At 41.6% G+C, this 24,603-nt stretch overlaps 1 protein-coding gene across 2 annotated transcripts in view; it reads right to left on the reverse strand.

Moving 5' to 3' along the window:
* LOC120500234 (deubiquitinase DESI2-like) overlaps window positions 1-19,159 on the reverse strand; it is a 73,950-nt gene extending 54,791 nt beyond the window's left edge. Inside the window, exon 1 of one of the 2 annotated variants that reach the window (XM_039704807.1) lies at window positions 18,894-19,159. In XM_039704807.1, the coding sequence (XP_039560741.1) occupies window positions 18,894-18,938 (45 nt within the window). In that variant the 5' untranslated portion in view covers window positions 18,939-19,159. The remainder of the gene's footprint in view (window positions 1-18,893) is intronic. The other variant, XM_039704808.1, reaches the window with a different exon arrangement.
* Between the last annotated feature and the right edge of the window lie 5,444 nt (window positions 19,160-24,603).

The following is a 24,603-nucleotide window of genomic DNA, read 5'->3' on the forward strand; positions in this document are numbered from 1 at the left end:
TTTACCCTAACATGCATTTTGAAAGTTCAAAACCACAGCTCAGGCTTGGGCATGATGACATGCAACATGGCAGGTACCCCAGCACAGTATTTTCATCTGGAGTAGTCATTCCATGGGTGGGCTGGATAACTTCACACACATGGTACAGGGACTTGGCCAGCACCCTGACTTCCCCCCATCCCTAGCTCTCCAACCCCCCAATTCAAACTGTGCCATTACCCATGCACCTCAGCAGCCTGTCTGAAGGAGCAGCTTGTGCAGGTGGGTAAAGGTGCTTCCTCCTCCTTACCATCTCAGAGTCTAGATACTCCTCAGAGGACAGACTGAGCCCTGGCTGTCACTTTAAAGGCTATGGAGCAATGGAGATCTTCCTCTGCAAAAGACTAAGCCGCATGGTTCATGCCCTAACTTGTGAGACAAACCGCCTACTGAAACCCAGAGGCTCCTGCTAAACTGTCACAGATACCCTGAGACTGTCACACTTGGCTATGTGTCCTACTCTAGAGATGGTGATGTTTTAAGGAGACTTGAAAGGAGAGGGAATAGCAGACATTAGACTGATGTTAACTGGAAAAGAAAAGCAGCACAACAAGGTCTTCCCACATTTACCCACATGCTTATTTGCTAAATTAACTCCAATGACTGCTATGCTCAGAGTTCACTGAAATCAATTAGAGACTTAAATCAGATACACATTCCAGAGACAGACATCTACAAACACTTAGGATTTGGGAAAGGTGACAGGCAGCCACAAGCTTCAATGTTTTGTCCTGTAAACATTTCAAAATTAGTCACCTGGAGGGGGAAAAAAAAGATTACTAGAATTCCAATTCTAAACTTTAGAGGTAGAAGAAGGGGGGAGTTAAAACCAAAACATGTCTTTAAACTAATCATATTGCTTCAAGAGATCAAAGCCAGTCTAAATGTGCATTTGTTATTTAAAGGACTTCTGCTGTAGGAGAGACAGTAAATGTCACTTGCACATTAAGATGTGGATTCTTTCCTCTAACTTGAAACAACTGTGAGAACTACATCACAAATGTCATTGCTTCAGGCTCCCTTTTCTGCCCCTTCACAGAAAGAAGCTGTTCCACATTGTGACTTAGCCTCATCAGTGTTTCAGTGATGCTTTGAAAATTCCTTTTTTTATGCCATTCTACTCTAGACAACTTATTTCACCTCCAAATAGAAGGGATCAGTCTGAATTCAAAGACCTCATTACTACGAGTTGTTTCACAGTCACATAAACTCTTCACAAGGCTTGGTTTGCTTTGGGCTGTGTCGAAACATTTCATCAAGAGCTCAGGCTGATGCCAGCTGAGAAAGTGAACTGGTCTATTTCAGGAGCATGAGTACAATCCCACAGACAGCCTTGCTACCTACAGGCACCAGAGCCCATATCTTGTGTTGTAAAAACATTACAATATAAATGAACAGCAAATATAGGGGAAATGAAGATTCTTCTTACTACTTATTAGAGCAGCTGGAACTAGAGCTTTGGGTTGTGCTTTGAATTCTTCTTTTAAGCACTTATGTTGGTTTTAGGACAAAGCGAGTGCATTTTCCCCATACATACACCTAAAGCTAGACAGCACCTTCATTCACATTTAAGCAGCCTGTTGCAAGCCCAAACTTTCTCAGATTCTCTACATGCTTAGCAGTCCCTTTAAAGGGATTCATATGTTTATCTGAGCTCATCCCCACTTACTATTATGGTATATGTATGAGTGCATCCCCAAGGATCGGTGTCTAGAGGAGACAATGTAATCTTAGGTGTGTTCTGTGATTAGAAAAGGGGTGAAAAGAGTTTAAAGGCAATTAGTGCTGCTACCCAGCATGGACTAAAAAAAACAAGAAGCAGGTCCAACTTTAAGGAATTACCTAGTTCATTAAGCAAGGCAGTAGGTCAGTAGCTGAGAACTTCAGCCACCTCCTCCAGGCTGCAATCACAAAATTGGCATTGCTGGGCACTGTAAACAGAGCTGAGATATTCCACTGGGAGCAAGAACAAAAGAACAGCAGCGCAACAGAGAAATAATGACTACATCAGAGGTGATGGCCTATCTGTGAGTTTGTCTACTTGTGTTGCTGTTTAGGAATTCTAGTTTAAATTAACACTTTTCTTTAATCTACCCTCATGCACTTTCAAATAATCAGAAGCAACCCAGCAGACAATGGGGCTTTCAAGTATGTTTCACAGCAGGGCTGCCCAGTTTAAATTCAAGACACTTAATGGTCTCTCCACATCAGGTACACCACCCCTGGCTGTCCATTATATTTTTTGACAACTTGTCATTTTGAATTGTATAAAGTGCTTCTATGCATGTCAAGTTGTCATTATTATCCCATTCTGAGTACATTAGCAAGAGTATCCTCCTTAAAGAAAATATAAAACAGCCATTGAAAAAACTAGATACAGAATTTTCTCAGATCCTTGAGAATGGTGGAAGGTATGCAAGAATGAAAAGGGAGTTGCAATTCCTGCTTCCCATCTACAGGAACAAATCATCACCTGGATAGGTGCTGGAGCTTTGTAACCTTATTCTGTGTGTATGAGAGGAGGTATTTTGATTAAGGAGTTTAATCTTCTAACTGAGGCACTTGCATATAGCAAGGATGTGACTGATTCTGGTCAGACCTGAGTATGGGCTATGGGAAAAAATGGGGAGAGAAAATCAGCACAGGATGCCAGCAATGTGCTTTTTCCTTGTGTAAGGTAGCATGTGAAACATTTAACTTTATTGCATCACAAAGACAAAAAAAAAGCAAACTCAAACTGGATTACTTTAATACTTTAAAAGATTTCATCCAAGACTGTAGGGATTTGTAGCTCAAAGCTAGGTGCATGTTAGTAGAAGGGGGAAACAAAGTTAATATTTGCATTTAATTCCTCACTGAGTCAACCCTGATTTTACATTTCATTTCCCTTTTCATTGCAGCTACACTTCACAACTTTTTAATATAAAGCTCCTTGTCAGGAAGCAATAAAGGCTGACAGCTCCTAACGTGACTGATAGGGCAGGGTCTCTACCCTGTCCAGGTCTCTGTCCTACAGGCCATGAGCACGGTGTGCAGGGCAGGCCTGCAGATGGCCACCACATTCAGCCACAACTCCAGACCATCAGGCAAGTTTATAAGAATAAGGCAGGTCTAAGGTCAAGCCAGGACATCAGCCCATGGGTTGGGCCCAGCAGAGCAGAGCTGGAGACCAGGATCCCATCTATGTCACAGGGGCAGGGACTTATGGCCCCAGGCTGGGCTGAAATGGTGCTCCTGGGCCATGGAGAGGCCCCAGGGGAGCACAGGACTGTCTCCTCTGTTTACATAAAGCAACACTGTCAAGTGAGAGCCAAACAATGTACACAGAGACTTTCAACCTGGAAACAGGGATGAAAATGCCAAACATTCCTATGCTAAGGATTAGGGAAGTAGTTGTGCTCATTATTGCTATTAAAAATCCACGGCACAAACTATGATGGGTCAAAAGCAGCCAATAGATGCAGTTAAAAGGAACAGTACACAGTAATTTGTGCTGCATTTCTGGGAAGCAAAGTAGGCTTAGTTTCAGAGGGTTTTTCCACAACAACATCTTCATATTATTTATTTGCATTATGTCATAATAATGTTTGGAAGCTGTGGCAGGGACCCATGCACTGGACACGAGATGAACACAGAGAAGAGTGCACCTTCTCAATGAAAAGTGGTAATTAAAGAGATGTGACAGGCAAATGGCAAGAGAAAAGATACATCATTAACCCCACATCACAGAAGTATGTGTGGAAGCAAACTGATCAGACTTCAGCCAAACAGCATAATCTGCTGTATAGTCAGGACCAAAGAGAACTGAAGGGAGGTGCAATGCCACTCTTGTAAAGAAGACAGGAACACATGTCATAAGATGCAATCCAAAAACCCACAATCTGCTTAACCCTGAATGTGTCTAAGCTGCCTCCCTCTTGGACCAGGACAATATTTGTTCTGCTGCTGAGCCTGCCCTGAGCTACCCCAGCTGAGGCACTGTGCTTCTTCACTCCTGCTGAGTGACACAGGCCCAGGAATCAGCATGGTGGCGTGTGATACCCCCAGATCACTCAATCTGCCTGATGTGCTCTGATACATCCTACTGTGCTGGTTCTGTGCTGAACACAGAATCTTGTAAAAGAGGCCATGCTCCTTCAAAAACACCCTGTTGGGGCCACTGAATCCCCTTTGTATAATCACCTGTTACTTAGATTAGAGGGAACTGGAAGCCCGGTCTTACATTCTCACAACACCTTACGTCCTTCTTGCTCACCACACAACAAAGGATTCAAGAGGCCTGGGCTTTGTTCCCAAAGAGTTTTATGCATTTAACACTGGGTGAAGACAACTCACAGAAAAGGAGACAGAAGCTCCAGCATTTGTTCCTACTAAGCTACTAAGTGACACTGTTCCAGCACTCCCAAGCTGTCTATGGATTAGTGTCCAGGGTCTCTTTCTCAGTCATATTCTGCAGAAAAGTGATCAAAGCTAGTGGTATAGGATATTAAAGAGATGCATATACTCATCACAGTATCATTCACAGAATTTAGGTATTCCTTTTTCTATATCTAAACCTCTCTTTGCAGTCCTTTCATAGAACCTGGACTTTTAAAAAGAAAATAAAGAAATAAAAAGTATTGAAAGGTATTTCAAAATTGGTCCTAATTTTTAGCTTTCCTATTATTTTTCTAAATTGTTATGTTCAAAGTAGGGTAAAATGCAACTTGCAAGAGCTAGTCTTTACAGCTTGTTAATAGTGGTTAGTACTTACAGGTGCTCCACTGTCTTCTTTGATTGCATGAATTCCCTTAAAAATCACTGTGGTTGGTTGCTGGGGTTTTTTCACAATACTGCAATGTAATTCCCTTTCCTTATTTTGCTTGCTGCTCATGTTGGATGATTAGCCAGCACATGGAGTGCTGTGATTCTCTGGGGCTATTATGGCATTCCAACAATATAAGGAACCTTTTAGCTTACAGAATAAAACAAACACCTCAGCTGACAGCAAGTGCACCCACAAGTGCCTTTTGATAGTTTCAATACGACTATTAACACCATACTACTATGACCAGCTTTAGCTGGTTGTTTTTTTTACCAGTTTTAACCCCTCACTTAAAAATCCCTGTTATTTTTAAAGAGTGAGCTATCAATTTATGCCTAAGCAAAAATGGCAGCTCTCTAACTCCCCAGGAGTACCTCATCTCCTGTTTGGTTAGATACAGAGACTGGGCAGTTCATTCCCTCAGAAAAGCAAGGTATGGCTTTAGTGTTAGACCTTTAAGTTGATTCATTTGCTCTCTGAATCTGGATAGCTTTTTACAGCTTTACAAGGCTTAGTGATGGGTTTTGTTTAACCCAATAAATTCTGTAAGATGTGCCCAGAGCACTCTAACAGGTCCCTTCATGAAATCCACATGAGCAAACAGGCTGTGCCTAACCATTAGACGTGTGCACTTCTCAAATTACTCAGTCAAGCCAAAACCCACTGCAGTGCCTTCTCAAACAAAACTCATGTACAAAAGCATCATAAACAGTGAGGAAAGTCTGCTGATAAAGAAGAAAATCTAGCACGATTTGGAATATGAAACTCAGTAGATATTTTTCCTCTTATTACTCCCACCCTCAAATTAACACATAAGCCTTCTGTGGTACACATTCTAGGTACCAGTGGTTTTGAGCACTGTTATAATATAAGCTGAAATCCATACCGAAAAAAACCAGTAATGATGTCCCATCCCACCCCACCCACACTCGTTGAGCTCAGTCCATGACCTTACTTGGCAATGGCAAATGAGCCCACTGCACAAAGGCAGCCTGTGGCAGTGCATGTTTTCCATTTTCTGCCTATTCTTGTTGGCATCATGAGAGTGGCCCTATGCTCAGTCATCATTTCCAGATTTTCACAAAGGACCTATCTGTTAATCCCTCACAAGTCTAAATGAAGGGAGATTCTGTTTAACTGTGCCAAAGCAAAAGGCTGTGTTTGTTTCTACAGAGCTACTGAAATCCAAAGCTTCAGATTAAATACATTTGTTATTTAGGAAGACAGAAGCTATCACAGATGTCATGGGTATGTATTGGTCAGAAACCAATTATTTTAATAGATCTTCCCCATTTTACATTTATCAGCAATCCTGTAACACGAGTCAGATTATCATCTGAACAGCAAAAAAAATGTCAACCCAGCCACCCAAAAGGTGAGGAGAAACAATTCTGTCTTGCAACAGTGATGAGGAAGGTTCAACTGGACGTAAGGCAGAGAGGCCGGGAGAAGTACAAAGGCCTCTTGCAAAGTTGGTGGAGGATGTGTTTCTTACCCCTCACTAACCTAATTCATCCTGCCAGATTTTGGGATGCTGTTCCTACCCTGCATCCCTGCTAATGTCTCGTCTCTTCCTGCAGTTCCAGGACCATGGTTTTCCATGAAACATGGCCAAACAGCTATGCTGCAGTAGCCACTCTCCAAACCCAAGCACACCAACTTCCTTCCACCCAGTAAAGAATCGGGGAAGGAAGAATGGGAAAGAAACAGCCCTGGCTCCTGATGACATGCATGGACAGGGTAGGCATCAGAGTCTTGGTTCCCCTTTCCCAGGGCAATTTTGCTCCCAGCAATCTGCCCTGTGACCCACCCAAGGACAGATGCCAAATCTACATGATTTCTGCAGATGGCAGAGATGATAATATCACCATTCCAGCAAAACTACATTTGCTGACTTCACTACCTTGCATATTTCTAACTCATGAATGCTTTGAAATGCCACAAAGCACTACTGGTATGTCACTAACCACTCTAGCTTCACCACAGAGATAGCAACTCCTGACAGGACTACTATCAATAGTCTCTGAATCATTTTGAGATGAATCAGACTGTTCAAACATTTAATAGTCATGCACCAGCTTTCTGCTTCCTTACAAATTATGAGTAATACTTGCATTGAACAAGGAACTAACATTTTTAAGAAAAATAATCTCTTATTCTCCCTGGTTTTTTCTGCCACTGGCTAATACCAGGGCAATAATTTTCAGACTGCTGAATAAAATCTTTTCATGAGAAGTTATCTTTAAATGACGTGGGGGAAAGATCATTTCATGAATGTTTTTCCTAGTAGTTTTTATCTTCCTAAATATTCCTGCCATATTACCTTCTGCCCAGAGGATAAGGAGGCTAGGTGGCACTGCAGACTAATGGACTAGCTTATTATTATTGGAATTAATTGAGTTTGGTGATCTTCTCAACAAGCTCCATAGCTAACACAGATTTCGTCAGTCCTCGGTCACAGAAGAAATTGAAGGCAATGGGCCTCAGCACATAATTTTTTAAGGCCAGCTCTGGAATGAACAGCCAATAGGAGAGAACACACTGCTCACTCTCATAACTTTGCTTGATGTAATGGAATAAGGATATAAAAATACTGCTTCAGTCAACATTGCTTCAGACATATATCAGAGTTTGCCTGTTGTGCAAGTTCTTCATATAAGGATCACAAACACTAAAGAACATGCACTTCCACAGCCATAACCTAACAAAGAGAGTGATATTTGCTTCTTTCTGGTTAAAAAATAGCTTAATAAAAAATTAAATAAAGTTAAAAATAAAATAACGGAGCATTTTTCTTCCTACGCTGCCTAGGCAGTATGTCAGTATCAGAGGACAATCTATGCTCCTATTAAGAAAAAATTATTTTATCAGTAAAGATGTTATGCACATATCATCCTGCTGGCTCAAAAAACATATATACAAGAGTCTATTTCCACCAACAAAGCAAAAACCCCAAAGCAGGCTTGCTCCTCCCTGTGCTTTACCCATACACATGCATCCTCAGTTCTCTGCATTTTCAGACTTCCCAAGACCAAACACTTTAGCCTTGTTCAAGCCCCTTCCTAGAATCTACTGCCTGTTGATTCCACCCCCTGACTCTGGTTATTTTATACCACAAAGATATTTATCTTTCTGCATCTTGAAAAAACAAAAAGCATCTTGCCTTGCCCTTACTGGCATCTTAGCACAGCAATAATCACATTCACCTTCTATAGCAACAATAATTCTCATGTATAAAATAACAGCAAGGAAAAATCTGCAGCTCTGAATAAGGGTGAAGATCTTAGTTTAAAGGACAGGTGTTTCCAGAATACAAGCTCCTACAGGATTATTGCTTAGAAAATGACTCCTTACTGAAAAGCCCAAAACAGTCTTAGCAGTATTCTAACAGAGGTAAGTACAAGCCACAGCACTGGATGCCAATAATAGCTGGACACAGAAAAAAAAAAATCTTCCAGCTTCTCAGATATGACACATCTACTCCTATAGTGTAACTTTTCTTTCCTGCTTTGTGACTAATATTTTGGTTGTCACATGTTAAATCGAACGTTATAACATGCTGTAAAATCACATGAGGATTGTACCTTTCAGTCTCCAGTAGACCTTGTCTAAAGAACCTGGGAATTTAAATTATGCTATCTACTCCAACAGGATAATGCTGTGATCCTCAAAGCACATCACACCTGCTACCTTGATTTCATATGCACTGTTGTTGCAGTTACACCTGAATATTTAGTAGAAACTTAACATCATTGCACTTAAAGAGATAAAATGCTTGTCCTTAAGCTCAAGTTCCAAAGACACCAGTGATAGCCAAACTGCACTCGTGTCCTTCATATGTCTTACTGGAGCAGAAGGGTACTAACCACTTCCTCAGCCCTCTCCCTTTCTCCTGTCAGAGGGCTGTGAATTCCCAGACCAGCACCTCTCTTCCTTTCTAACTCCTAATGTCACCCAGCAGAGGTGGGGAATGGCAGAAGGAATAAGAAGTGTGCATGAAGAAACAGCCTCTACATATCACCCCTACCCTTGAACCAGCAGCATGGTCCTTTTCTCGCCAGCAGGATGAGAAAATAGCTTGTGTTTTCTAGTCTTATCTAATTTCCTCTCAGTTTCCTCTTTCCACAGAAGACATCTTTGAGTCCAAGAGGAAACACTGGCCAAAGATGTCATGCTGATACAATGATTTCAACATCCTCTGCAAGGCTAGAGGGCAGCCCCTGTGCTTCTGTAACCCTGAAGCAGCCAGAAGAGGGAGATGATGTACAGAGAAGCTGATTGGAAAAAAGGCATAGGCAGCAGCTGAAAACTGACCCTTCTTGAATGCATCCACACCAGGCTCAGCTTCTTATCTGTTCCCAGTCTCTGTTTTGATTTGCACTATGAACTCTGCTGAGTCCTTACTATCTATTATTTGATGAAGGAAAGGGAACTAACTGGGCTGCTGGCAGAATTTTTTTATTTTTAGAAGTGATAAAAAAACTGGTGGGAAAATAAATCAACTGGGTTGTAAATCAATTGAGTTGAATGGGAAGCCCTTGTTGATCTAGAAACCAAATATGTCAAAGTAGCCATGGAAATAGCAACTGCTTCTGGTACTCTTCAACAGCTACAAAGCTCAGTTACAGCACTTCAGCAGCACCACCTGTGTTCTTTGAGAAACAGACCCAAATAGTGTGTCCTGTACATTTTCTGCTCACCATTAATAAGAAAGATGAAAATGGCTGGCAGGAAGCAGCAGCCCAGCACAAACGCTTTTTTTGGCTTAGATGTGCCAAATAGATAAAATGGAGCAAATGAGATTTACATCACATTGGCACTACCATCAGAGCACCCTGGCTGGCAGACACATCAGCCTGCTATGTCTGGGACACAATTCTAAGTGGGAACCAACTGAGACCACAATTAATCTATTTATACCAAAGGGAAACTTTACTGAGTGAAAAAGAAGAGATAGTTCTCCCAGTGCCAAAGCAGCAGAACTAAGCCATGCAAGGTTCTGCTGTAACACAAGGGCATGCTTCTGACATAGAACTATGGAGCGACTCAGCCAAGGATATGGCCTCAACAAAAGTAAAACAAAAGAAAAGGAAAACAATTTTTAAAGACACAATGTGAAGATATGCTGAAATGAGTGGGTAGAGGGTAATGAAGGAGAAATATGTGATTAAGATTCATCAGGCCTCACCCATCCTGCCCTGAAATTACCATCTGAAATGCTCTGGAGGCCTCTCTGGGATGGCAGAGACTGTACCAATTTCAGAAAACAAGGATTCAGAGATTATAGGCCAAAAACATCACCAGAGAATGAGGGAGAGGGCAGTCAGACAATGACTGGGTTTAATACGACATAGAGACTGAAACTAACTGAAGGGTAAAGCTACAGGTACAGATTTTGATTATTCTCAAAGGAACATGGATTATTAGAGCAGAAAAGGAAAGTCTAATGAAACTAAAAATATTGGAAAGGACATTTTTCCACAAAGGTGCTCAGGCTTTCATGAGCTATATATGCAAATAGGTGTATATCCACATCTACATATAGAACCACATACATATAACCAACTTTTCACTAGAGTTCAGTGCACTGTTATTCTCTGTATAACACTTTGCTAGAATTCTTTTGCTCACTGCCCTGAGTCTCTCCCTGGAAAATGGAGAAGAAGGGAATTTGCTTCTTTTGGTAAATCCCACTGAGACTGTATGGAAAAAGGTTGCCCTGAAAAGGAGAACAAACAAACAAGCAAAAGATCCCAAACAACTAGCCTTTTGGATGAAAAACACAGTTTTTACTAAAAACACATAGAACAACTCTTATCAATACAAAGAAAGGAGCTCCTTGCAAAATGGAATTCCAGCAGGAGATCAACCTTTCTCCTTCCCCAGCTTAAAAGCATCAAGGTCTCAATTAATTAATCCTTAGAAATTCAAGCAGTGCTACTCCCCCTTTAGCTACCAAATCACACACATCCACATCACTCTCTCAGAGGGACATAATGCTAATAATGCAGGGGTGTTGGCTGTGTTTTATATTCTGGGCACACTCCAGAGGGGCTCTTGAAATCTTGCTATGCTGATGGAATTCAGCTTGGCCACATTTGCAATGGTTACCAAGATCCCAAATGGAATCAGATACAGGTCAGTGTTTTCCATTATATTGAAGTAAATTGCTTTTGAAATCTGTGTTAATCATATCCCTTGTACCTGGTATGGGAAAAGAAATTCAGATGCTAGATTCTAAAAACTGTTGGTTTGAATGAAATTTCTTAAAATCTGCTTAGTGACATCTCCTGTCCCTGCCACTCAGTTAAACTTATCCAACCCAGAAATGCATCCTGACCCCAGCAGCTGAGGAACAGTAAACAATATCCTCTGCTGCAGCTTGGCTGTGTTACTGCCAAGATACTCCTGTATCAGCTGAGAACACCTGAACTACCCATTTGTGAAACCTACTGCTAGCAGAAAGGAAACTCTCATGTGTGAGTTCTTTCAGATATCCATAGGGTGTGTAACAGCAAAGAAGTAACGCTACTTTCCATTCCAACAGCATTTTCATCAGGGCTACATCCCCATCTCCCTTGTATGTACTTTACTCCACTACTCATCACTGGTGAAAGAGGAGCCTGCCTTCCTGGAACTACAATGCAAGAGGGAATCAATCTTTTCTGTAGGAACTGAAGAATCACAACAGAACATAAGCTGAAGAGCTCCCTGTAAACTGCCCTGTGTTGCCTCATCACAGCTCTAGAATCTGTGAAGGAGACAGCATCCAGAAGGAAGCAAGTAGGAAATAGTTAAAAGCAGAAAACAAATATTTCAAAAACCACCATCCAGCAGAGTCCCTGAGTTTACAGAGATTGGTTAAGGACCACAACAGCACAGAAATGGCAGCGAGTGGGCGTAAGTAAAAAGGTAGGCAAGAGATGAGGATTTAGGAGAAAGAGACACAGGGCTATGGGAATCAAGGTGCTATCAGAGGTATATTTCACATGTGCACAACAGCATCTCCAACCACTCGGGATTGTTAGGGACAATATTTGTACAAGGGCTTGCCACATGTGGCAGCTCTACTTTTCCTTGATGTGTGTTCTACTGGAACAGTTACAGAGTCAAAATTCTTTGGTAATCTCATCTTTAGATTTATTCAACAAGGGTCATACCCTATCCAGTGTCTGACTCGCTCAGGTCAATCTATAAGGAAATTAATACCTCTGCTCTCATTCATACCAACCTCATCCTTCCAGCATGCTGGCCCAAACCATACTCTGTTCCTTCCCAGTCAGTAAAACACTAACAATACACAGGCCTTAAAGTTATGATGGTCCTTGTGCCTGGAGACTCCCAGTCTCACTGAGTTACACTAGTTTCTCAGGTGAAGGGAGAACATGCATAGGCTCAGCAGGAAACATTCTGGTTTGGGTTTCTGGTGGATACAACATATTTCCTAGAGGGTGCTCTACTATCAGTGCTGCAAGCATGATGCTGTTTGCAATCATCTTCCCACTTCCCTTTTGACCAGCTCACATTCACACAGACACTGCCTGAGAAGCACAGCACCCACTCACGAGCAAAGTCTGCAGACTGCAGCTGTTTCTGCTCAAAGTGGGGGAGGACACACTTCACTCTGCTCTCAAAAGTCAGCACCAAGGTTGTTAGATTTATCCCCAGAATAAGCACTCTGCACTGACAGAAGTGAGAGGTTAAAAGAGACCAGATGAAAACTCTACAGGGAACCATTTCAGAGCCAGGTCTTCTAGGAAAGCTTTTGCCTCTCAGAGAATCCCTGGAAGATCAGGAGAAATAAGCTTAGCATCAGATGTCCTTTGCTCAGCCTGAATGTCAGAGTCTTCTGTTTGCTGGAAAAAGGCCAGACCAGAGCTCTGAGCACTGACAGGAGAAACCTGCTCTCACTCAGGAAGACAAAGTCAGCAAGAGGAGAGGACATGGCCACAAACATTTTTCCTTACAGCAACTCAGTTCTAACCCAGCTCATGTTGCACCTCCAAACTGCAGAGGTGACAGACATGTTCTGCTTACTAGAAGAGTGCCAAAGAGAAAGGATTCACTGATCACACCTTCTCTTCCTTCTCCATTATCAAAGAAAACACTATTTACCTAAATGAGGAGGAGGCATTCAGCCACAGGATGGGTGCTCAAAGAATACACCTGCCACCCTGATTTTTTAAGATTTTCTACGCCTTCTGATGTTTGCATTCTTGTAGCAAACTTTCTCACACACTTTCTGTAAACAACTTATTGTTTTGCATTCTTTTATGGAAGAGGAGAAATTTGATGGACTGTTGGTTTGTCCAGTGTCATTGGAGAGGTAGCACTTTCACCCTCCAATCCACTGTCACCTTTGGAAATCTATAAATGTTGGAGTCAGAAAATAAACTTCCCTTTTCCCCTTGAGAACAGCAGCATGTCTGCGTCGTGTTGTTTCATGTCCTATAGCGACATACACCCAATTGAGCACTGCAGAGTATGGATAAAACAGAAGGCTGCTTCCTGAATAAGCCATACCTGCCAAACAAAGAACCTTTTTCTAACACATGGTGCCTTTGACATTTGCCTTCAGTTGTGACGAGACTTATAATTCAGAAGTGCCATAACCATATATATAATTCATCAGCTGTGTCACAGGATTCAAAAATCAAAACCATCATCTGTCTTAAAGATGCTTATTAACATGTTATTCAATGTGCCAAATTAATTTTTCTTTGTGTAGTTAAAGGATTCATTTTTCAGGCTTGTGGGAACTCAGTACATCACTCCAGACGTCCAGAGCTACCGAGACAACCCTTGGGGGGCTCGGAGGCCCTGGAATGTTGCCAAAAGTACCTGGAATGATTCATTTTTTAGGCTTTTTCTTTGTTTTTGAAAGCATTTTGCCTTAAAATTAATTACACTTTAAAAGGGATTCCCTGTTCAGAATTTATGTTAGTTGCTTTGCATTTAAAAAACAATGCCCTTCTCCCAATATATTGAAACTATGGACAGAAGCCGAACTCAGAAGCAAAATCGGATCCAAAAGACACAGGGAGAACAGATTTCAGTGCTAGGAAACAAGAGCAATTCACAGGTTTGGGAATCATGGCAGGGGGGAAAGAGGAAGGGTCCTAACCATGCCTGGAGAGCAAGGCAAGGTGTAGGGAAAGAAGGAATGTTAATGTGCCAGTCAAACCTGCATAATGAGGTGCAGCCCAATTCTGCAAAGTGCTCACAGTGAGGAAAACTTGTGGTGCCAAGCCTCTGTTCACTAAAGCCTAAATGCTCCTATAATACTTTTAAAAAGGAATTGCCAGTGATTTGTTCCACAAGAAAAAGAAAGGATAACCCTGTTGCTGGGCCTCCTTACAGTTTCCAATATATGCCCACAGGCTGATGCCCATTTATCCTATCTGAACTCACCATAGATACAGCAGCAGAGTCTGGATGTGACCATGATTCCAGGGGGCCAACACAGAAGAGGCCCTGGGCAGCAGCCCCTGTGTCACACAGCCAGGACTGCATCACTGTGCACATGCTGCTCCATAGAGGAGATCCCTACCACTGCCTCTACTGATGCCCACACTGCAAACATGCTTCCCAGGAGGCTTTCATTCATGGGCTCTATGCAAGCAGCACTACCACACTTTCTAGGGGAGTTTGTAGAGACTGAAACTCCTTTTCATTCCTGACAAGCTGGGGCACAGCTTGCCCTGGGCACCACAGTTAATTCAGTACTTTTTCACTGCCACATGGTTTCATGCAGCCCTGGCCCCGATTCCTCCACCCTTCCAACCCCAGAGTGCTGTAATGGCTCCAATTCCTTCTGCTCTGCTTCTAGATGGCTGGGAGTAGAAGCTAGCAGGGGCCAAAATAAGGTTTTTAGCATCTCAGTGCAAGAGGCAGCAGCTGCAGTATTCTGAGATGTCCCAGCACTAAAAGTAGTAGTGACTCCAGAAGAGCTGTTCTATTGACACTTGTCACCATACAGCTCGACACATGCTGAGCTGGCCATACCCACTGCTGCTTACAGCAGTTCTATTTATAGCTGCAACCTGGAAGGTATTTTAGGATTAAAGCCAAAGTCTGCCACCAGACACAGACACACATTCTCATACCTTACACGTCTAAATGCTGACTTTTGAATAGCTCTCAGACAAATGGATTTTATAGGTAGTTCATATCTAACACAGGCATGCAGAAGTCTGGATATTTAAGGTGTACTTTTGCAGGGGATGCTTAGAAACAAAGCTGAGGGCATGAAAATGGAGGTGAAGTAGTTGTCAGCCAGACATGACAGCCTTCAAATACTATCACTCCTGGTTTAACTTCCATTAAAAACAGCAGGATAAAATGGCTCTCACAACAGTGGTGCTGTGAGAAGGAACTACCAGTGCAGGTACCTCCAAAAAGACAGCAGTAGTCTGAAGAGGAACTCAGATTATCACATTTGTGTAGCTCTACTCCACTTAATTAAAACACTTCTAGTAATTAGGGAACCCCACCGGCTTTCCCTCCAGTCTACCCCTAGATCCTTCTCTTCCTGGAAATTCAAATTTGAACTGCCCTGAAGCATGGAGAATGTTTAAACTCTGGATTCATTTCAAGTTAATAAGCAGATGATGGCAGGCAATGGAGTTTGGATTGGCACTTCAATCAAAGTTAAGAGAGTAAGACTGAGATTGGAAATATGCATTTACCTCCATTCACAGACAACAATGGACATTCAGCCTTTCAATCACATCAAGACAATCTGCCACATTGAACCTGGTAATTCTGCAAAATTCAGATGTGTTGTCAAATAAAGGTAAGTTACCAAACATTGTCATTTTATTGGCAAATTGATTGTAAAATTACCTTCTTTATATCCTGTAACTGGGAAGAGTCTGAGCTAAGGAAACTTTCAGCAGACAAAAAAAAGAAAATAATTCAAACACAATAGAAATATGTCAGAAAAACTGTCTGCAGAGTAAGGGTCCAACAAAAGACACTAGCAGCAGATGGGACTAAATACAAGTAGTATTGGAAATCAAACCCTGGAACACCAGTATTAATTCCATAGCTGTCAAACCTACTTCCCCCCACACACACTTCCTCTCATTTGTGGAAAACCTGCAAGGCTAAAAGAAGGGCATTGCATTAAAGCCAGATTAAGAGAGGCAACCACAATGTCCCTCTTTTTTCCTTCTTGAAGTAGTCCAGAATCAACAAGTAAGCAACCAGGTCAGAGTTTTGCAGCCCAAACCATGTTTTATCATTTTGTTCTGAAAAACAAATAAGGAAAGCCATTTTAAAACCTTAAACTATGTTTCCTGCATTTGCATGCATCACATTGTTCAGCTTTGGTAGACAGTTGAGCATGAGCAGTATCTCACCTCATTAAATCCAGCTACCCTGCAAGCACAAAATGCACTCTATGCCACTGTTAGCAATGTTAGTGCAGTTCTACCACTGTGCTGTTGAATTCAGGAGGGATTCCAGCCTACGTTTCTGCCCATTAGGAAGACTGCCAGCTGCTTATTTGCCTCCCACCTTCCTGTTGCCATAACAGTTGATGCTTGAAAGAGGGAAAGATAAAGCCAAGGAAAGGAAAGGGCATTTTGTAGATAAAAGAACCTTATCTGGCAATATCCTCAAGTGATCTTCAGTTCTGAACAAGATACAAGAGTGTAACAACCTGTAAATGGAAAGCAGCTGTTAGAACACCACTAATTACATGGTTCTCCACAGAAATAAGATAACTACCTCTAATGATCACAAGTATTCCTCCCTCAACACTACAGAGTCACTATAGCCTCATTAAATTGTCCCAGAAAGCAATTCACTACCTGTTGGGAGATCTTCCACTTGCTTCACTGCAATATTAATAGATCATCCCTTCCTGAGTCTCTCTCAGTGCTATCATCTGTAGAGGACTGGCTCCAACCACTATACAGCTTCAAAGTTTCTGGGAGGCGCAACCCAGTCTGTGACTCTTCGATGAGCTGAGAGCTGACAGCTTCCCAGAGGAGTCCCTTAAAGAGAAACTCCTTCCACAGACAGTCTTTTGGGTTGGCACTTTTCTGACTTGCAAAGTATCAGCAAAAAGACTAGAAAGTTGATACAGCTTTCCACTGGCATCTCAACCAAAAATCGTACCATCTCTTAAGACCAGCTTCGCTCTGAAGGACAGGAGCATAGAAAACACTGTATTGTTACAAAAAGGCACAGGAAGCAATCTGGAAAAGTGTAAGCAGAAAGTCTTACTTTCATTTCTGGTAAATTTGAGCAGTGAAGGAATAGGAAAACTGAAGTTCATGGAGGAGTGAAACAACAAGAATCTCTACCCAGAGCTCACATCAACACCCTGAAACCTACTTCCATATGTGGAAGTTCAGCTGACTTGAAGTTTGATAACAAAGGTAAGAATCCCTCATAATCAACATAGTACATATTGAAACTAGTAGAAAAGCTGGAATTATTTAATACGCTCTCTGAACGACTTCAGCAGTCTGCACTCCAAACATAAACAGACGTCACTGCCCAAAGCCAAGGCATTTCTGGGATCACTCAGGCACTCTAGAAAAGGGGCTAAGGCTTACATTGCTTTTGGTAGAGGGCTGCACGTACAGAGCTGCAGAGAGTGAGACACAAGTCAGGAGAAACACCACAAGAACCAGGAGAGTAGGAGAAGAAAGGGAAAAAACCCCCAACAGAACAAGAAGATATAGCTTGAAGATCTATTCAGGGAGTGTTGGGGTGAGATCTGGGTAACTCCTTAAAAGAGACAAAGAGGAAGCACAAACACTACCTGCTGTACTAGATGAGAAAAGGACTTATTTTTTTTTAATTGAAAGGTTCCTATCCTTCCTAAATTCTATTATCACATTCTTTAGTATCAACAACCCAAAGGGATTTGGACTGTGTGCAGCAAAGGGTGAGGCCTAGATTTTGAACTTTTAAGTAACTACACACACAGTTATGCAGCCTTATTAAGAGCAGCAACTCCTACAGAGAGCTAGATAACAAGCTTGCTTTACCTAATTTCAAAAGATTCCAATAATAATCCGGGCAAGTTAGACCTTGCTCACTTTCTTAATAAATCAGCTGAATGGCTCCTAGAAAGCAGAATCCTAAGGACACCCTACAGGATTACAGTACAAAGAAAAAGCATCCTCTATTGTAAATCTTTGATTCAATCAATAAAATATTTAGCAGGAAAGAACAAGGGAACAACTCCTATCTTTCAGAGGCAGCTAGTGAAGCAGCTCATGGTGCAGTAATGAATAATTTTTATTTGGGTTGCAAGAAGTAAAATTTGATTATTCTGACTCATGACTGAGGGCAGAAAAAGGGGAATAAATGAATAATTTTCCCTCAATGACAGCAGGTCAACAGCAGGATCCATAAACTTTTAACACTTGTATGTATTTTGGTAAAATTTGTGAACTGGAGGAGAAGACTAATAATACAATAACAGTATTTTAAGTTATATCATTATGTAGGTTTCATACAGGGATGTGAGACCTTTACCAGACTAACTTAAAATATAATACTGTCTTAGCAGGTTTTCTAGTTAGTGGCTTAATTTTCCCTTGTGCTAAGCCTCTAGTCTAGTAAAGAGTATCACCTATCTAGTTCAATCACTAGTGATGCCTGTTGAAAATTATTTTCAAATATCCAAGATGTTTGATAAGGCTTTCTCATTAATTTCCAAAAAATGCAAGAGTTTCATACTGTTAATAGCAAAGGTTGCAACCAAGAACCATGTAGGAAGCCAAGTATACCTCTTCCTGCAGCATTACACTGGTAGAAAAGCTAGTGGTCAAATTTCTTTTTAACTTCAAATAAAAATTTACTCCTCCACAGGCAGAAAAGCAAAGTTTCATGCAAAGGGTACTAAGATAGAGTTTGTCTTGTCTTGTCTTATGAAGACAACGCAAGACACTTGCCCAGAAGACATCAAAAGCTCTAGATCTTCGTGCCACAGCATATGTCAAAGTTGAGACAGCCACATTACACAGACTATCGCCATACCAATTCAGAAAGCTTTAAGCATTTGCCCAAACTGAGTAACACCTACCTCATCAGAAGGCTTCAGGCACCTACTACTGCAAAGTACCATCATGGCACTTCAGAAGGCTGCAAGCATCTGCTCTTTCTTGTTCTTTAGGCCAGCTTTCTATACCCTTATGGTTCATGCACTGCACCTGTGTGCTCTTTGGTGCTTGGTCAGTGCATCTCAGCACTCCAGGCGTCATTCCCTTCAATGCTGCTCACAGCTGCAGCCCATTGGGGATGAGGCTCAGCACAGCCCCACTCCCAATTACCACAAACTGTGTGCCTACACTTCATGGTGTTTTTATAGGTTTGCTACTAATGAGCAAAAGAGCACTTAAATATATATTTCATATTGATGACTCTTACATGACTTCAGTATTCTAAGGCTGCTATTGTAGCAGGATTTGTGGCCAGATACAGTTGCTATGGCTCATAGTCAAATTCCTTTCCACATGAGAGCAGATCTTCATGTTGTGGGGCAGTTGTGCCTTTCACCGAGTTCCTATAACCATCTGAGGCATCTTTTGCAATAGCTGACCAGAGGCAAAGTTATCTGTGTGAAGGTTTCTTCCATTCAGAGAGAGGACAGAACTTCAAGAAGTTCTGCAAATCCAAGTCCAAAACCAGGGATTTGGAAAAAGACCAGATTCCTAGAAAATAGTTGGTGCCTGTGAACTATTACTTAGAGAGCTATGGCATTGTCTCCACTCCAAACAAACACTTGGTCCACCAAAGACTATTTGACTTTGTACGACATTTGGACCCAGTTCCCTTGTTTGGAATTGTCCCTACCATGCAAATGTTCATTAATAGCCTCCTGAAAGAAGCACAACCAATGCAGCCTCTTCTAAAAGTCGGGAAGTGTTTAGGCAGTGAAATAAGTGAAAGGCAAGAAGAACATCCCCTCTGACGCAGATAACTCCGCTGATGGCAGATTTTCCTCCTGCTGTATGTAACTAGATAATTCTAGTGTAAAACTTATTATGGTTTGTAAAGCTAAAGGTGAAATATTAAAGCTAATATTTAATATTAAATATTTATATTAAATATTAAAGGCAGGCCCTCTTCCTGCCTTTTTAAGGTTATTTCAATAATTGACATGTATCCCCTTAGCCAAGGGAAAACAGTACAGCCAGTTCCTGATTCTGGCAGAGATCATCTTGCTGGAGAAGATCTCCATGCAGCCATGTGTGCAAGCAGCTGTGAGCAAGTGGCTATGTGTGTCAGCTCTTCAACAGTCTGTGTTGTTAAAGACTGGGGATAAACACACAGGTCCCCAAATGATAAACCATGCTAACAACTGTTTGAGAAAGAGTTCCTTTCTCATCAATAACAGCTATTAGCACATCCGAGTCTGACTCATCCCTTTCACCATCTGCACTATGTGTCACTTGCACTAATCTCTCGTTTTCTTTGCTCCACATTCTTCTTAGCAGTCATGTTTCCCAACTTGCAGGAACATTTGTATGACCCTTCCCTATAAAACAACAACCACCAATGTGTATTTAGAGAACGAGAACATTGCACTAATTTGATATTGCCACCTTGGAAATCAATGGGTTGAGAATTGCTAATAGATCACTAATGCTCAGTAATTGTATCTTCAACAGGCACTGATTGTAGAGACAGGATTTACACAGTATTATTGCATTATTTTCATCCATACTTTGCTACATATTTCAAGCTATGTTCAGATAGATTAAGTGTATCAAGCACCCTCATGAAAAGTATATGTGCTAAAGCAACATAGCATTGCAAAGCATCTACCTGGACAATTGTTAAATGACAGAACTATGCCATCACTGCTGGTTTCACAAAGCAAGCATTCTACTTTCAGCACCTTAGGAGTTAATCCATATGGGAGATGTATGGAATACCTTTAAAAGGCACGTCAAGCAAGTTGAGTTTCTCTCGGAATCAAAATCTCAGGACAGCTTTGTGGCACACTTGGATTGCCCTCCTGTTAACTCATCCCTGTCCCACAGCATTCATTTTGGTGATTTTAAAATAGATCAGCACTTGACAAGTAACAGCCATTTGACAACTATCTGCCATCCTCCTTCTCTTCCCACCCCTCCCCACTGCCAGGGGAATCATGGTGGGCACACCAGCTTAAAACTGGGGTTTTTCTCAATGCTAGATTTTGAATCTCTGCATCTTCTGCTGTTTAGTTCTGCATCAGAAATGGTTGCCCCTGTTAAAGGGCAGCCTACAATCTCACCTCTAAAATTTTAAATGTCATAACTATTGGAATCTATTTCAGATAACTGAAGCCTTTGAGAACAAATCCCTTTAAATTTAACTGCTTCAAAACCAAGGCCTTATGCAAAAAAAATGCATAAAAACCTTCTGGGCAAGTAGGACCTGCTTTGCAAAGAATCAGCACAGATGCTTCCAAGTCATCGACAGAAGCACAAACCTTGTCCTTTAGCAGCAGCTGTGGAATCCTCAGATTTATGCAAACCCTCCTCCATCTCCAGCCCATCTTCCATCATTAGGGCCTTTCACACCAGCCCACATCTCCATACTGCACTGCTCACCTTGAACACCAGCATACACATTCTGGCACCAGCATCTCAAACAGCATTTAAAGACAGCAGTAACAAAGTGCTTTCTCTGAAGCAGCATTTTGGCTAAGTTGTCATGTTTTATAACCACAGCCACAGAAGTCCATGTGCACGACTGTGTTTAGTTTGTTTTCCAGCTTCATACCACAGCTTCAGAACCACATATTCAGCTGATCAGTGCTCTTACATCCCCTGTTTAGGATTTTTAGAAGTATTTATGCACTATGAACAAATTCAGGAGCAAAAATAGGATATACCAGCAGCTGAAGGAAAGATTAAGTAAAGCTTGAGAAGCATAGAGAACTTGAATACAGAATGAAGAAGGCTTTCTCCTCCTCATCCCAGCATGTCTAAATGTCCATGCAAGAACATCTAACATCCTTTTTCAACCTCTGAGCAAAATGCAGTGGAGCCCATAAAACACTGTGTTGTGTAATTTCAGTACAGATTCAAACACTTTCTTCTAGTTAATATCAGAAGAAAATTAACGATTTTATCAGATTCCTTGACCTACACAGTGCTCCCTAATGGTTTATAGTTAACTGGCAAAAATGGAACCACTGCTAGGGAAATAATTAAAGCAATTTAAGAAAAAAGGACTCCAGACTGATATTTCCTTGCAGAATTGGGATGTTCAAGTGCTGGCCTGGCAGACAAGCTGGCTTTTTGTGGTACTCCTGCCATAATTCAGCCATGTGACAGCTCAGCTGGAAACTGGAAGGCCTACATGGCTGCAGGGATTGGGATGAAGGGGCCAAGGAGTTTCATTTCTGCAGTGTGTCCTACTCCTTGCTTCTGTGCCTTTTCTGGCTTTACTTCATACCCCATTTCTGCTCCCTTCCCATGCAACCCCAACACAGAAAAGCCAAGGATACTTTGCAAGGATACATGCATACTTCCTATATGTGGGGTTTCAGCTAGGGAGCAGGGCTGAAACCAACACAGATGTGCTACCCTTGGTGGGACAGAAATCATGGCAACAATGAACAAGAGTGTGAGGGGGAAGTGAAAGGAATGTTATACGTTGTTTTAGAGTAGCCAGGTAGAACTGCACCTGCAGAACTGTGGTTTAGCAACATAGTTAAGAGACATGAATGATGTAGTTATTGTTTAGTAGTGGAAAATTTTAGCAGCTGATGTAAAACTATATAAACCCTTCTACACGAAGAATAAACACCTTCTTCTTGCATATGACCCAAGAGATGCCCCATCTCTTTATCAATCACTGTCAATATGTCTAAGAGCATTTTACAGCCCAAGGCATTACCTTTGCTGTCAGAACGTGTGACCAGCATACCTTTTTCTGCATCAGCTGACAACAGTCTGTGAAGGACCATAAGCAGAACTGCACAAAGTCTTCTTGACATTCACTATAGCCCTACAGCCCCTTTTGAAAAGTATTATTTACACAATGAAAGAAGAAAAACATCCATATAATCATGGATTAATACTTGCCTTTAATAATTAAGTTTCTGAGCCATATTCCAAAACTTTGTATTAACTTGCAATATTTAAAAATGAGGAAGTTAATCAATGTTACAATTATTTTATCCCATTTCTTATTATTTTTTAAAATTATTTTTAAGTTCACTAAAACATGCTGAGGAGCAATGAGTGCAATAGACCGTCTGGGGTAACTGTGAACTCGCTATTTCGTACATTGCATCTGACTCCCATACAGGCTATGTACTTAAGTGGGACAGCAAATATCTCACTAATTAAGCAAGTAATTCTTTCATACAGTCTCTGGTTCCCCTAGGAATCTCTATACTAACAACTTAACACCAGATTGCTAGTACCTCAAATTTTCTAAATTTAAAATATATCCTTAAGGATCCAGGCCTTTTACTGCTTGAATGAATGTTAATATACACAGAATCATCTAATTTAGACTATTTCCCATTTAACAACTTGGTCTCTTTCAATTTATATCAGCAAACTGCCTTGAAAACTGTGAACCATAAATTTCCAGTGATTCAGGGAAACAGGTTCTAGTCAATTTGTGCTATTAACATCCAGAGTAGCTCTGAGGCTCATCAAGCTCTCATTACTAGTTAGGGTAGCTGAAGTAGGCAGCTACTGTGTCAAAGGTGAAAACACAGCAGTTTATGCCTTTACACTGCTATGTCTGCATTCCCAGAAAACACTGAGTTCAAACCAGCCAGCCCCAGCTGACTTCCCCCTCCCAGCCCTAGCAGTCCTACTGAGCCAGGTTAAGCCATCATTTCTTTTAGATCTGATTTTCTTTTCTTTAGGAGCACACTTTCCTCACACACTCACTATGAGCAAGGACAAACAGGCTTTCTTCAGCCCTTTTTTTTATCCACTTGAAATTTCCCCAGAAAGCTTTTCCGAGGATGTTAGCCACAGATCTACAGATAACCCTGCTCTCCAGCACAAGAACACCTTCTTTCCAAAACTCTGCTCACCTTTGCTGAACTTTCTTTCTTCCTTCTTTCCCTGGAAATAGTCTGTCCCAGCAGAAGAATGACAAGCTTAGCACAAACTGCACTTCTGCTGCACTTCCCCAAGTGGAGGATACAGTCATCTGCCTGGTTAGCTCTAAGAGCTGTCTATCCTGCACATCCAACCCATAGCAAGAAATGATATACAGGTCTGATGTCAACTGCCAAGCTCTAACAACGGCAAGCATCAATTCCCCAGCACCACCATGCTCAGGAACTTGGAAAGGTAAGACAGACAGGTGGTAAAGACAAAAAAGGGCAGGCCTAAAGCTGTGAGTTGTCACGACATCAACAGAGGTCTTCAGAAGCACTCACAAAACTGGAATCCAGCTGTCACTGCTGTAGAAACCAAACTACCCTGCTTAAGATATTGATACTTAGCAAGACACTTACTTCCTTCTAGCATCCATATCCATGGAGTAAAGCTCTTTGGGCTTCTTTGGGCTCAGTTCAGTGTTGACCAGAGCCTCTTACTGCTCTAACTGTACAGCCTTCCCTACCTCACACACATGCTCATGCTTCCTGTCCTGGTGATCTGTCCTCCAACACTTGACAAACCAGACAGAACAAGGGCAGTCATAGAATTAGGTGTCAACATTCATGTTCCAAATGGAAGAGAAAATGAACAAATGACACCAAAGCCAACAGCTAGCTCAAATTAACTAAGGGAACCCGGTTGAATTAACAAGTATCAGTACTT

This window comes from Passer montanus, unplaced genomic scaffold, assembly GCF_014805655.1.
Source record: "Passer montanus isolate IOZ18808 unplaced genomic scaffold, ASM1480565v1 scaffold18, whole genome shotgun sequence".
In the NCBI taxonomy this organism is placed as follows: Eukaryota; Metazoa; Chordata; class Aves; order Passeriformes; family Passeridae; genus Passer; species Passer montanus.